This window comes from Bos indicus, chromosome 2, assembly GCF_029378745.1.
Source record: "Bos indicus isolate NIAB-ARS_2022 breed Sahiwal x Tharparkar chromosome 2, NIAB-ARS_B.indTharparkar_mat_pri_1.0, whole genome shotgun sequence".
In the NCBI taxonomy this organism is placed as follows: Eukaryota; Metazoa; Chordata; class Mammalia; order Artiodactyla; family Bovidae; genus Bos; species Bos indicus.
The window spans coordinates 134108855-134123956 of NC_091761.1; the positions used below are offsets into that span (position 1 = coordinate 134108855).

Here is a 15102-nt window from a genome sequence, read left to right on the forward strand (position 1 = left end):
CAACGTGTCTGTGCTCTGGGAAAGGCCTCGGGAAGCACACAGAGGGGACATTCTCTCTGCAGTGCGTGTGCAGCCTCGCTGAGGTGCTGTCTCAACCCCCTCCCGTGCCCCCCGGAGGCTCCCGGAGTCTCACCCCGCTGGGGAGGGTCCACCCCCCATTGCACTTTGCCCACAGGGTTTCCAGGAACATGGCTCCTGGCTTCCACCTGGAAAAGGGTCCACACAGCTCAGCATCTCCTCCCTGTGACCTCAGCAGGTCGCAGAGCCTGGAGCTGGGAGGTCCATGATGTCCCACTTGGCCTGCATCTCACTCCCATCTTACAGAAGGGGAAACTGAGGCCCAGAAGCCGCTGCAGGCTGCTGCCCCCCGGGAAGTCCCAGAGCCCTTTCGGGTCCTCTTTCATCCTAATCAATGTATCAGAGCCTCTTCAAAGCACCGAGTCCGGGTACATGGGTGGTCTCCTGGTAAAATTCTCGCCCGCCAAATTGCGAGTCCACGGGGCTCCAGGGATGAGGCTGAGCCCCGCCTCCCTAAGGCCCGGGTGTCAGTGCTGGAAGGAGAAGAGGTTCCTGGGAGGCTACAGGTCACGCCTGGGCACGGCCGGCCTCGGGCCCTCAAGGGCAAGCCGAGGCGAGAAGAGGGTCTCCTGCCAGTACAGTGGGCATCTGGGCAGGAGGTTCCCGGGCCAGCCCCTCCACGTGCCTGTGTACACACACGCACTCAGGCACACGTGCACACACGCGGCGACACCAGGGCCCACAGCCCCGCACTCACCCATGACGTTCAGGAAGATGTTGCCTGACGCCAGGACCACCTTCTCCCTGGTGGCGCGGTCGTAGATGCCCACGTGGCACTCGTAGGGGCCGTTGTCGGAGACGCGGACCTCGGGCAGCCTGTGGGTGGCACAGAGGAGCAGAATGGAGACCCGTCGTCCGGGGCCGGAAGTCACAGCACCGAGAAGACCAACCCCCAAAGCCCCACCGTCCAGCGTTCTCTCAGCAACGCTCCTGGACCCACCAGCGCACACCTGCACCCTGCTGGGAGCGGGAGCGACTTCACAGAACATCGATGGCACCCAGGCCCTGTGCCCTAGGCTCCGGAGGGTGAAGGGGTGGCCTGCAGTGAAGATTACATGTGACGATGTGATCTCAAGACCTCTGGAAGCAGGAACACCGCATTGAGATGGTCGAGGGGCTACTGCCTGTGGTTCCTGGATGCTGTGATGCCTGTCTGGGAGAGGGGGCTTCTGGCAAGTGAGATCTGGACACTCGGAAGGGGAGGAGCTTTGACCTGGAGCTCAGAGGCCATGCAGCTGCGACGGGGAAACCCGTGCGTCCTGGAGCGAGTTCCGGCCTTCTCTGGGCCTCATGGAGCACCCAACAAGGGGCCTGTTCTGGCCACGACAGAAGGAAGGTCTCTGCGCTCACGTCTTGGGGGTTCTCACGCAGCCGCAGAAAGCTCCAAGAAGAAGCTGATGCTCAGGGAACCCCAGGAAGTGCCAAGCACAGGGCCCTACCCGTGACTCTGGCCCTGCGGTCCTACCAGAGGCCTGGCGGGGTGAGAGGGTGGTGGCTAAGGGCGGGCGGAGGCTCCGAGGCCCGCACGCCTGTCCCAGCCCTGCTGGTGCCAAGGCGTGTCCTTCAGTCCGCCTTCACACCCAGCCCCGCGCCAGCTCAGGTCGCTCTCGGTCAGCCAGCCTCTCTTACACCTGCTGCTTCCGAGGCCACGCCTTTCCCCTCTCTCTTCAGCTGTCCCCACCCCCACCTTTGTCTTCCAGCCCCTTGGCCTGTGACTCACGGTCCCCCACCCACACCTCCGTGCCCCGCCCCACACACACGCACACACACACACACCCCTGGGCTCCCAGCCTCTCCCCATCCAGGGGTCTCACGAAGGAAGCCAACCCATCTAACCATGGCTCCTTGCTGCTCACCGCCCAGCTCACGTTAGCATAAGCAAACATCTTCATTTCCACAGAATACACGGAGGCTGAAACCTGGTCTACCGACTTGTCACAAAAGGACTTCAAGGATGGGGAGCTTTTCATCAGGGAAGCTTGGTGGGGAAGATGCTGTCTCCCGTCTCGAAGGAAAAGAGCATGGTGACAGCAGAAACAGCGGGGGACTGTTTTCCTCCGGGAACTGTTTTCTTTGTTGGTAACTCAGCTAGCCTGGAAAAAAATGAAGTGCCTCTCTGCCGGGCAGCGCTGGCAGTGGCAGACCCCCAGAGTGGTGTGTTCAGGTGACGCTTACAGTGCCTGTTGCAGAGGCCACTTGAGGCGTAGGTGACGCTGCGCAGGTGACATCTCTGTGAAGACGCAGGCTTCGGGGCACCTGGAGCTGGCAGCTACCCAAGCGGTGTAAGAAAATAATAAGGACCCGGCTGACACATGGGTGGAAGCGCACGGGCAACGGCCCATAGGTGGGCTGTGCAGCAGGCGCATTGCTGAGGCAGGGACACGGGCGGCGTGTTTGGGCAGCCACGGCGCTCGTGTTCAGGTGACACACGCAGGTCGTAAAGCCGACCACGCTGGGGACGTCTGCCTGGGCAGCTGCTTGCCTGGGACTATTTCTACATCCTTGGATGCTCCTTCTGCCGAGTCCCCTAGCTCTGTGAGCGGTCCTGCCTTCCACCAGGGATCCAAGTGATACTCCAGGTGCCATCCTTGGTATCTCCTGTTTCTCTGCTCCCCTAAACACCGTCAGCGACCAAGTCCTGAATGTTCTACCTCTTCAGTTCCGTTCAGTTCAGTCGCTCAGTCGTGTCCGACTCTTTACCACCCCATGAATCGCAGCACACCAGGCCTCCCTGTCCATCACCAACTCCCGGAGTTCACTCAGACTCACGTCCATCGAGTCAGTGATGCCATCCAGCCATCTCATCCTCTGTCGTCCCCTTCTCCTCCTGCCCCTCAATCCCTCCCAGCATCAGAGTCTTTTCCAATGAGTCAACTCTTTGCATGAGGTGGCCAAAGTACTGGAGTTTCAGCTTTAGCATCATTCCTTCCAAAGAAATCCCAGGGCTGATCTCCTTCAGAATGGACTGGTTGGATCTCCTTGCAGTCCAACGGACTCTCAAGAGTCTTCTCCAACACCACAGTTCAAAAGCATCAATTCTTCGGTGCTCAGCTTTCTTCACAGTCCAACTCTCACATCCATACATGACCACAGGAAAAACCATAGCCTTAACTAGACGGACCTTTGTTGGCAAAGTAATGTCTCTGCTTTTTAATATGCTATCTAGGTTGCTCATAACTTTCCTTCCAAGGAGTAAGCGTCTTTTAATTTCATGGCTGCAATCACCATCTGCAGTGATTTTGGAGCCTAGAAAATTAAAGTCTGACACTGTTTCCACTGTTTCCCCATCTATTTCCCATGAAGTGATGGGACCAGATGCCACGATCTTAGTTTTCTGAATGTTGAGCTTTAAGCCAATTTTTTCACTCTCCTCTTTCACTTTCATCAAGAGGCTTTTGAGTTCCTCTTCACTTTCTGCCATAAGGGTGGTGTCATCTGCATATCTGAGGTTATTGATATTTCTCCTGGCAATCTTGATCCTTGCTTGCGCTTCTTCCAGCCCAGCGTTTCTCATGATGTACTCTGCATATAAGTTACATAAGCAGGGTGACAATACACAGCCTTGACGTACTCCTTTTCCTATTTGGACCCAGTGTGTTGGTCCATGTCCAGTTCTGACTGTTGCTTCCTGACCTGCACACAGGCTTCTCGAGAGGCAGGTCAGGTGGTCCTACCTCCTAGACGTGTCCTAAAGCATCCTCTTCCCTGTATCTCCAGAGTCAACCTCTTTCTCACCTGAAATACAGGAGGAACAGTTAACCAGCTTCTCTGCCATGCTAACCTCCTTCTTGATCCTTCTCCAGGTAGAACCCAGATCTTTTCAAATGCAAATGGGATTCATGGCGGTGCCCTACCTAAAGCCCTCCCAAGGCTTCTTTCTGCCCCTCAGGTGAAGACCAGGACTCTTATCTGGGCCAGCAAGCCTCAGCACAGTTGTTCCCGCCACGCCTCAGCCCTCCTTCCTCCAGGGCCACTGGTGTTGCTTCCATCCCTCCCAGGTGCCAAGCTCCTTTTTAAAACAAACTTTTGATTTTGGAATATTTTAGATTTACAGAAAAGTTGCCCAGAGAACAGAGTTCCCTAACACCCCTCACGTGTCCCCCTTTGTTAACTCCTACACGATCATAGTACAGTTGTCAGACTAAGAACCAGCATTAATGCATCGTTATTTATTCAACTCCAGACTCAACCCAAATTGCACCAGTTTTCCCACTAATGTCTCTTTTCCGTTTCAAAGCCCACGCAGGATCCATTATCGGTGACACTCACGGTGTGTCGAGCCAGGTTTCTTTTCTGAGTTAGTACTTTTGCTTGCACAGTCTGTTTTCCCGCCAATGGTGCATCTTCTTCCTCTGGCCACAACCTCCAAGTCACACAGTTACTTAGAGAGTGGCCCTCTGGACTAGGTGGCCGTGGAGGACTGATTCCTGTGATAACCTGGATTAACAGCCTCCCTGTATCTTGCAAAATGCCTTCATAGCTCTTCCCACCTAGAAGTGGAGTCTTCTTCACTGAAGCCCACCGGGCTCCTCTGTCCATGGGATTCTCCAGGCAAGAATACTGGAGTGGGTTGTCATGCCCTCCTCCAGGGGATTTTCCCAACCCAGGGATTGAACCCAGGTCTCCCACATTGCAAACAGATTCTTTACTTGACCTGAGCCACCACGGAAGTCCTCCTACCTAGAAGAGGAATCTATTTCCCCATTCTTGGCCTTATGACTTGCTTTAGCTAATAGTGGTGAAAGTGATGGTGTGCAAATTCCAAGTTTAAGTTTCGAAAGAATGATCTCTGTCTCTCCCTCCCCACCTACCCCTCTCTGTCCATCCTCTGCCTCTGTCCTGAGGACAAGCCTCTGATGGAGGCTGAGAGTAAGCGGAGGGAGGTCCCACTTCCTCAGTTGGTCCAGGCAAGGCCACACTCGGCAATAAAGCTGGCCAACCCTTAGCCTCCTGAGCAAGAGTACATGGCTGGTGCTTTAAACCATCTGGATTTGGGGCTGCTTGTTATGTAGCAATAGCTAACTCTTACAGCAGGTCTCTGGAGGTTTCTCCTTAGCAGTCCTTGTCTACATTGTAACTTAATGGCTTACATTAGTGACTCACAGGCATCCTCCTCCCCCACCACACACAGTAAGAATCCATGAAGGCCAAGTCTGCGACTAGCTGGCTTGCCAGTGTGTCCCAGGCCCTGCCCCATGCTTGTCATCGTGGTAGGTACTCAGACAAGAGTTGCAAAATGAGTGGACGGCGAGACCTTCCAGAAAGCCGTGGTGTGAGTCTCTCTCTGCTGCAAACCATGCCGTACCCCCGTCCCCTCCCCCCCACAAAGGCAGATGCTCGTTCCTGTCTGCAGATTCAGCAGCTCCCACTCAGCTTTGATCTGGACCAATCCGCCTCTTCTCAGCGCCTCATCTGAGCCTGTGCCTTCACTGTTATCGTTCTAAAGTGGATTAAGTGGCTGGGAGACCCCCTTTTTCTCCAGATTTGAGTGGCATTGATCTGCATGCCGGCTAGAAGGCCTTCCGCAGATAGCAGGGCCCCGAGGGGCCTGGGGGGTGAGGAGACCTACTCTCATCAGCCATGGGCTGCAATCAATAAACCATTAATAACGGCAAAGGTTTCTGGCTAGTTCAGTGTAATACACTTTAGCAGCTGGAGTTTACTAACACTGACAGTGGTTCTGAAGGGCGAGTAACTCTGTATTTGAAAAGCTGGGCACAGAGACAGCCAGGGCCCCACTGGCTGTCCCCACAGCCCCTGTGGCTCAGGCGAGGCCGGGCACAGCCTGGTTACTGGGGGTCCCGTAGGGCCAGGGCCAGGGCCGTAGGCAATCCATGTTGAGCACGGGTATTCACACCTGCTGTGCACTGTGCCCCGTGCTGAGCTTAGGGCTCGGGGCCTGCGCAGGTGCACACAGAGATGCCAGGACGTTTTCCTGCATCTGCGATTCTTTGCCTAGCCTATTCCCTTGGCTTGGGCCACTCTTCCTTTCTTGTTCCCATGACAAGCCCCTAGCCCTCTTTCAAAGCCTGGCAGTCGAGTCTTGCTTTCCCCATTCATGACCCCTCTCCGTCAGACAGTTGAGAAGATTATGTGGGATAATTCAAGGGCTTAACTCAGAGCTGATGTGGCTTGAGAGTCCAATGGACCAGAATCACTAGGTAACTAGTGGCCCTTAGGCTTCACATTCAGGTGCTGCCTCTGCCAGGCAGGCTGCCCTGACTGCCCACACCCAGTGCAGACAGAGTCCCTCTCCACCTCCCCAGGCTTGTGTCTGTCTGGAGCACCGACCCTATCCATATCTTGCTACATTGGTACCCATTTGTCTTCCTTCCCAGGGAAGCAGATAAGCTCCTTAGAGGTGAGCCTGGCCACGTGGTAGGTTCTCCGGGAATATCCTCTGTATGAATGAGGGTGGCAGAAGCTACCAGGGCCAGGAGCTGGGCACCTCGGTTCTGGTCTGGGCTCTGCACCTGCCTAGCTGCCTGAGGTTGGATAAAGTTCTTTGGCTTCTTTGAGCTTTGGTCTCTCCAGCTCATAAATGAGTGTTACAATACCCGCCTTATGACACTGTAGCCTTTGGGAGGAGCTGATGTTTACAGAGATTTACAATGAGCGGCATTGTGATACCATATCTCCTTGGATCCTTGACACCACCCGATTATAATGCAGTGTCTAAAACCAGCTCTGGTATGTATTATATAGCAATAATATTATCTCCATTGTACAGATGAGGAAACAGGCATCCAGAGAAGAGGGGCTGTGAGGTCACAGAGGGAGTAGGTGGGCGCTGTGATCCAGAACCAAGTCTGATGGATGCCAAGACCCAGGAGAGGTCTTTGGATGCTCCAGTCCCAACCCCACACTGCTTCTCGGATCTTCCTTCCCCAGTAAATTAATTTGAGCTCCTAGAGACTGGAATTTGCCTCCGCTGCTCTTCAGCGTATTTTCTGTTCTGAGCCTCATTACCTTTCCAGGTAATAAGAGCCATCTGCTTCCTCCCTGCCGGGAGAAATGGGATGGTCTTTTATTTTCCTAAATTCCCTTCTCCCACCTCGCGGCGGCCCCTTAATTGCAGAGCCCTTTGTAGTCACATTCTCCACACTCAGTGACTTTACAACTTCCGATCATCCTTCCTTTCCTGACGTTGTCTCTCCACTGGGAAGAGTTCTAGATTCTCCCAGACTGGAGATCATGGACTTGGGGGCAGAGGGCGGGGCTGGGAGGAAGCAGGCTGCAGAATTTAGAGCTACTCTTCCCGTATTGTTGGTGAATCAGATGACCCAGTAAGTGACTTTTGCTGAGACCTGAAACCTAAATTAATGAAATGCATATGCACTTAGAGAAGAGCCTGGCGCTTGTCAGATTTTCCCTACGCCATTAATGGATTAAAATTTTGAAATAAACTCTTAAGCATCTTCTGTGTTTGCAGTGTGGAGTGCATAGCATGGAAGGAGACAGAGCAACAGAGATCTTCCTCGACTTACAATGAGGTCACATCCTGATCAACCCATTAAAAGTTGGAAAGATCAAGCTAAAAATGCATTTAGTACACCTAACCTACTGGATCTCAAGCTTAGCCTTGTCTTAAATGTGCTCAGGACACTACCATTAGCCTATCGTTGGTCAAAACCATCCAACACAAAGTCTATCTTACAATAAAGCATTGAATATCCCTGGTGGTTCAGATGGTCAAGAATCTGCCTGCAGTGTAGGAGACCAGGTTCGGTCCCCTGGGTTGGGAAGATCCCCTGGAGAAGGAAATGGCAACCCACTGCAGTGTTCTTGCCTGGAGAATCCCATGGACAGAGGAGTTTGGTGGGCTACAGTCCATGGGGTCTCAAAGAGTTGGACACGACTGAGTGACTGAGCACGCACACCACGCCATGTATACCCACCGCTGAAGCCGTTGCCACAGTCAAGATAGGAAACGTATCGCCCCAAAGCTTCCTCGTGCCCCTGCTCTGCCCCTGACCCCAGGCGACCACCTGTCCACTATCTGCCACTGTGCGCCAGGCTCACGATCTCCAGGGATTCGTATAAATGGAACCGTAGAGCGTGCACTGTTTTCTGTTGGGTCTCTTTTGCTTGTCATTATTGAGATTCCTGCATGCTGCCTTTATCACTAGTCTGTCCCTTTTTAAGGCTGAGCAGCCTCCGTGGCAGGAACACCCCCTCCGATCTATCCGCTGACCTGTTGATGCATGCTTGGGCCGCTCTCTGGCCACAACAAATACAGCTGCTGTGAGCCTCCATGGACAGGCCTCTGTGAGAGCACACTCTGACCTGTCCCAGGCTCTCACCAGGGAGGCGCCGCTGGGCGCGTTTTAACGTGAGGGCACAGCCTGCCTGCATTCACACAGAGGTGGTATGAGGACCTCTGGGCTTTTTATGGCCTTCTGGCTCTGCACACTCTACCTGGGGTGCTTCCTTTAGAAGCAGCTCCTTGCACATTACCTTATTTCTACTTTTAAGATGCTGCTCTAAGCCAAAATAGCAAGTCCTATTGGCATGGTGTGGCCGCATGGATAAAAAGGCCAGGGAAGGAGGGGGAGGCTGCAGGACTTCCCTATGAGGACAATGTGGGTGACATTTCCCTTTCCTTCCCGTCTTCTTTCAGGGGACGGGCGCTGGCAGGACAGGTGACCCGCGGTCAGCGCCCTCCCTCCACCCTGCGGATTCTGCTCCGCCTGGACCCGCTCCACTTCCAACCTCATTCTTGCCATCACCCTGCCCGAGTCCCCTCCCTGCTGCCAGAGTGGCCTTATCACAGTGAGGCTCTGGCTCTCTCGATTTAAAACCTCCCCATGGCTTCTAGCCACTGGAGGATCGGGTCCAAACCCAGTCTGACCGTGGGACCCTCCTTGATCAGGCCCTGAACCCAGAGAGGAGGAAGGGAGGGTGGGGTGGAGGGAAGAAAGGGGCATGTGGCCTCACATCTCTTGCCAAAATTCAGCACCGAAATAAGAAGACTTGTAAGAACCGAACTTTGATAGTCTACCCTGTTTCAAAAGCATTCTGTCACGCAGGGGTTTTCGTTTATGTAGACGGTACCTCGTTCCAGGCTAATGGAAAAGATTCAGGTAGCGATTGGCCCTTTGAGGCTCTGCTTTAATGAAGAGATGAGAGAGCCTTTCATTTGTATAACCATTGTTTGCATAGAAACGGAGCTTCTAAGGAGCCTGGAAATAGTTCGTTCTCACAAGTAGGTTAAACACACCCCCCGCAATGCTATTAGCCGGGTGCCTGCCCAGCTGTCCATGATGCTTGCTGGAAAGATCTCAAGTAGAAAGGAATGAAGTTTTACTGTTCCTGAGCCTGCCATGCTTCCCGATTGGCTGCACACTCCCCGAGGCCCAGACCTTGCCTCTCCCTCCTTCCAACACCTGCTTCCTCCCCAGGTTTAAATGTCACGGCCCTGTGACCCTAGAGGCACAATTGCAGCATGCCGTTCGTCTCTGCAGGGCTCCGAGGCAGAGCTAATAGAATCGGCCACGAGGCCTGGCAGCCTTGGGTGCTGCTGGGCTGTTTGCTAACGAGACACCGCTCTCCGATAAAGGGTGGGGTGCGGGTCGAGGCACGTGACCCTCCCGCACACCTGTGCAGTTTACGGAGCCTGGGTGGGAGCCTACGGACAGCCCAGATCTGTTGGTTCGGTCCAGTGGCCCCAGGATGTACCTGCTGTGCCGGCCCCAGCTGCTTCCCCAGCCCCACCACCCAGCGGCCCTCATCACGTCTAACTTTCCCTCCATGAGGCTTGGATGGCTGCAATCACCACCCCACCACACACACACACACACCTCCCCACGCAGTCAGAAACGGACTGGCTGCTGGGGGTAGCATTTGTTGCAACTGGCAGGTCTGAGAAAGCAGCTGTGGACAGGAAAGAAAGGGTGTATCTACATCTAGGTCTTATCTTGGGATGGGATCCTCTACAGGAGACCCTGAGAAGGTCCTGGGGTACTGGGCTCCAATCTGAATGTGCTGGAGAATCCCCTGGGGATATGGTTCAAATGAAGATTCGAGTAGGTTTCTGGGCCGGGCCTTAGGAGTTTCTAAAGAGCTCCAGGTAGGTCTCAGGTCCTCAGCCCTCCTCCCTCTGCCTTGCATCCATCCATCTGTTTAAACTTGCCCTCTCCCACTAGACACACTGGGGAGGCCCCCTTCATTGGCTCCACCAAACCGACAGAACCTGGAGCCTGGAAGGCACCGACGGTATGGTTGAATGGAATCTGCTTGAGATGGATGGATTTTGCAGCTCTGCACGGGTCCTTGAAACCACCAGAGGCTGCCACGAAGCTGGCCAGATGGCCTCCAACACTCTCATTTTACACTGACCTGACGCTGAATCTCAGTCTGCCTCCTGGAGGTGAGTCTACCCTCAAGGTCAGCCGAGAAGGTGGGACCCAGAGCCTAGATTTGGGTCCAGGGCAAAGGGTCTCATCCCATTTGGCGTGAACTTGGCTAAAGTCACCCAAAATGTTAAGACCTGAGTCTCCCTTGGTTACTGCACTCTTGGGGAAGCTGCCTGTGACCCGAGGAGTCAGAAACATTCCTTCTCCTCCTTTGGACCAAATCCTGGATCTTCTCCTCCGGTAAGCCCTTTCCAGGAGCAGACTGGGGAGACATTCCCCAGGACGGGTGTGCAGCCATGGGGAGTGTGCCAGGCAGAGAGGCTGGTGGAGGACAGAGCTTTCCCCCCAGTGAATGGATCTGTCCTATGGGGACAGGTTGAACGTGGATGAGCCTGGGAGTTTTCCTCCTTAGTACCAGATCTCCTGGTCCAGCCTGGTCTATTTTTTAAATGTTAATATATTTGGCTGCCCTGGGTCTTAGATGAAGCACACGGGATCCTCTGTCTTCACAGCAGCACATGGGATCTTTAGTTGTGGCTCATGGGAGCTCGTTCCCTGACCAGGGGTTGAACCTGGGCCCTCTGCGTTGGGAGCACGGAGTCTCAGCCCCTGGACCGTATGGAAGTTCCCAGCCTCGGTCTTAACCAGCTAGCAGGTTCTGGTTTGTCTAAGACTTTTCAGTTTTAGCACTGAAGATCCCGTGTTCCAGGAACCCTTCAGCTTCAGGGAATCAGGATGTCGGCCACCTTCCTTGTAACAAATGAGCTCACTGCAGAGAGTGGCTTGACTCGGTCCAGAGAGCAGCGAGCAGCAGGTTGCGGCTGGAGAGGGTGGGCGCCCGGTGCCAGCTGACCCAGACAGGGCCCTGGGAAACAGACCCAGACGGCCCCTGAGGGCTGTCTGAGGTCGGTGATGGGCTCACGGAGCCCCCACAGGGTGGGGGTGGGGGAACAGAATGGGTTTTCACTGAACTACTGCTGTGATCACCACAAGCTGGAGGCTCTGTGAGTCAGGGTCTCAGAGAGACGGAAAACTCTGGTGCTATTCTACAACGCAGAGCTGGAGAGTGTGGGCCCAACTTCACCCCTGAGCCAGGTCGGAGAAGGACGCGTCAGAACTGCTCGAAGGGGCTGCAAGCCCACAGCTGGGGACCTGGCTTCCAGACTGCCGCTCGGGTCGAGGAGCCAGTCGAGGGTCTGGCCAGTCTGAAAGCGGTGGGCTCACCTGGGGACACCTGAGCAGCCCCAGGCAGAGGTGAACAGGGGGACCGGGGGAGAGGAGGGAGAGGGACCTCTGGGCAGGAAACCCCAGAAGCCCCTCCCTCAGCGCTGAGAGCTTTATTCCCTTTTTCTTTGTGTGTTTTCTCCTTCTTTCCAGAAACTGCCTAAACTCTCCCCCTCCCCCCAAACCTTTAAAAAGCCATTAGCGCGGTTTCCATCCCTCTTTCCAACCTGAAAATGGTTTCCGTCATAAAACCTCTCAGTGGGGATGAAACTCTCTGTGGCTTCTGATCAAACGCAGGCCCAGCGGTTGGAGAGGGAGGATAGAGGAGGGGCCAGGGGAGAAGTTCCAGAACAGGCAAGCGCCCTTCCCAACCCTTCCTGCCTTGGTCTCCACCCTCCACCCATCCAGGGACCTCAGACCCACCTTGGGCCCTGCTCCTGGCCCAGATTTGTGGATGAGCAATTCCTTCCTGTGAGCATTAATTAGGGTCCAAGTGCTGCAGAGGGACAGCCCCTCGCTATGCTGAGGGTGAGGACCCGCGAGACCCCACCCTGCCCCTCTGCTGACTTTCCCAGGGACTCGGCTTGCCTCCCGCTGGCTCACCCCTGAGCCACACCCTGCTCGGTTCTAGCATTTCACCCAGAAGGGACCCTGTGCGCTGGACAGGAAGGTGCAGGGGCGGCGGGATGCTTATCCAAACACAGCTCGTCCCCCGCGGGCTGCGTGTCCTCAGGCCGGTCCCCTGCCTGCCTCGCAGGTCCTTGGCTTCTGCATCACCGCCATAGCGAGCCTTTTGTTCTGAGGCTGGAACAAGATCACTCTGGAAGCTCCCTCATTCCTGCCCAGAGGGGTGCTCCAGAGAGGGCAGCTGGCATTTCTCAGTAGGCCAATGGGAACTGACCTGTTTCCAGGGTGGGAAAAAGCCCGTGGGAAACCAAATTGAATCTTCCAAAGGTGAATTCCCAAGGAAACTTCTAGATGGAGGGATCCTAGCCTGGGATGCCCAGGAATTAGTAACCGGGATGCAGGATGATGACACTTAGAATCACTGGTCCCTGCTGCTCTGGCCTTGTTGACGCCCGGTTGATGGAAGGTGGGGGTCAACGTGCCGTCCATCCTGGCCCTTCCCACCCTGCTCAGCTGCTGCCCTGAGCTTCGGCCCCGAACCCCAGCCCCAGCTCCCCGTCTCTCTGCTGACCCCATTCCTGCCCCTCTGGCCTGCGGCGTCCCCCTCCCCGCTCCTCCCGTGCTGACCCCTCCCGCTCTCTCCCCTCCCCTTCTGCTCCTGGCCTCTCTTCTCTAGCCTCTTGCCGCTGCCATGGAAACCACTCTCTCCTCCACATCCTGATTGATCCATTTAGGCCCTCATGGTCAGCCCACTCAACACAGGGTCTGGGCTGGGAGGCGGGCAAGGGCGGGAGGGCCCGAGGGTTCAGGACAGTCCTTCCCCCTCGTCTCCACCCCACGCTGCCACCCCAGGCCCCGCAAGCACTCGGCGTGGGGCGTATGCCCTGTGGAGAAGGATGCTGGGCGGTAGGGAACTAGAAGCCAGAGACGGGCCAGAGGGAGCTCGGACCAGGGAAGCTGGGTGATGAGGCAACTGGAAGCCAGGCGGAAGGGCTGAGGCCAGGGGGCCGTGCTGGCTGCCTGCCTTCTAGCCCCAGGGGCACTTTGCTTTTTAACCAGAATCTGTCTTTGCCTCTGTACCTGGCAGTGGGTGAGAGCTGGCATCAGGAAGACACCGAGCCCGTTGGAAACAAGCCTGCCTTCAGCAGGAGGGGGACGGTGTGGACCGTGGCTGTCCCAGGGACCCAGGCCCTTCCTGGCGTCAGCGATCACTCTGACTGTGCTCAGTGAACACGGCTGTGCCCCTACTGTGTGTGAGGCAGAGTCAGGCCACTGGACAGGGAGAGGCTCAGGAACGTGTGCCTCGCTCATCTTTGCACGGCGATGGTTCACTGAGCACCCACTGTGTGCAGGGCACCTGGGAGGCGCATGGACCTGACCTCTGTCAGCCCTCACAGAAGCTCTGAAATGAGAAAAGTGATAGTAACGATAATAATGGAGCTTCCCGAGTGTCAGATGCTCCCAGCCTTCAAGTGCTGTAGTCGAGGGATCTGGGACAAGTCACTTCACATCCGTGCCTGGGTTTCCCCATCAGTAAAGATCGGCCTTCACAACAACCTCACGAGCTGGGTACCAGTATCATCAGCCCAGCTCACAGAAGAGGAAACTGAGGCACGGGGCTGTTGTTTAGACCTTGTTGATGGTCACACAGCCAAAGGATGGCGGAGCTGGGGCTTGTATCCTGGCGGCCAGGCTCCAGAGTAGATGTCTGGAATGCACATGCTTGTTACCTTTCTGGGTTCTGGGCTTCTGCAAGGTCGCTCCCCCAGGCAGAAAATCAGCGGCAGAATGGAAACCCACTCTCCCAGGTTGGAGAGGGGTGAGGCTCTAGAGCAATGATTTCTGCCCGGGCCTCTCGCCAGCTGCAGGCAGCAGCATAGGTCCTTGGGTGCATGGCCCAGCTGTACCTTCGGTGACCAAGGTCAGATCGCCTCGTCTGCAGGGACCACTTTTTCCTGGAAGCAAACTCCAGCAAGAATCCCTCACACGGGTCCCTTTAATATGGGACCGCAGTGGCCCAGAGGCCAACCCCTTCAACCACAGTCTGACAGAAGGATCAGAAAAGAGGCTCAAAGATAGTTCTTGACCCTTAGAGAAGCAGACGGCACACCAAAGCACTGCGATTCGGAGAAGCCTCACCTGCTGGGGCTGGAGCCAGCCTGCCCCCCATGCCCCCAGCTGTGGCTGTCAATCAGCCTGGCCTCCTGCAGGGACAGAGTCAGGGGAGGCAGCCTCAGAGTCCACGACGGACATGGCAGCTCACGGACCTTCTGTCATTCATACCTACAATTGCCCAGGGAGATAGAAATGACAGACTTCACTGAACAGACTAGGAAACTGAGGCCCAGAGCGGGCAAGCAACTTGTCTAAGGTCACACAGCTAAAGCCTGAGCGCGCTGGGGTGGAGACTCGGATCTGCCTGGCTCCAGGAGCCCGTGAAGAGGGCCCAACATCTGAGCATGGCCTAACGCTCCCTGTCTCCTTCAGGACGGCCCCGGCGCTGCTTCAAAGCAGGACCAATTACTCCGTTTGAATAAAACAAACCTCGGGTTTCCCTGCAAGCCTGCAGCTGAGCCCGGGGCCCCTCAGGAGGCCTTTCCCAACCAGGTCAGCTGATGGGTGACCCAGGGCCGAACCTGATTCCCGCTGTTTCATCAAAGCTGAGCTAAAAACAGCCTTGCTTTGGCAGTGGAAAATTGAAATTCCCAGCTTCCTCTTAAGGCTCTTAAACAGGTCAGCCCACCAAAAAACCCAATTCTTCAATCTGGATTCTCTTAAAAAGTAGGGCAAGCCAATTACGTTTTACTGTCCTGCACGA

At 55.5% G+C, this 15102-nt stretch overlaps 1 protein-coding gene across 2 annotated transcripts in view; it reads right to left on the minus strand.

Annotated features, from left to right (window-relative positions):
* IGSF21 (immunoglobin superfamily member 21) overlaps window positions 1-15102 on the minus strand; it is a 281725-nt gene that overhangs the window by 44917 nt on the left and 221706 nt on the right. For both annotated transcript variants that reach the window (XM_070777976.1, XM_070777967.1), the window contains exon 4: window positions 776-894. In XM_070777976.1, coding sequence (XP_070634077.1) covers window positions 776-894 — 119 coding nt within the window. The remainder of the gene's footprint in view (window positions 1-775; window positions 895-15102) is intronic.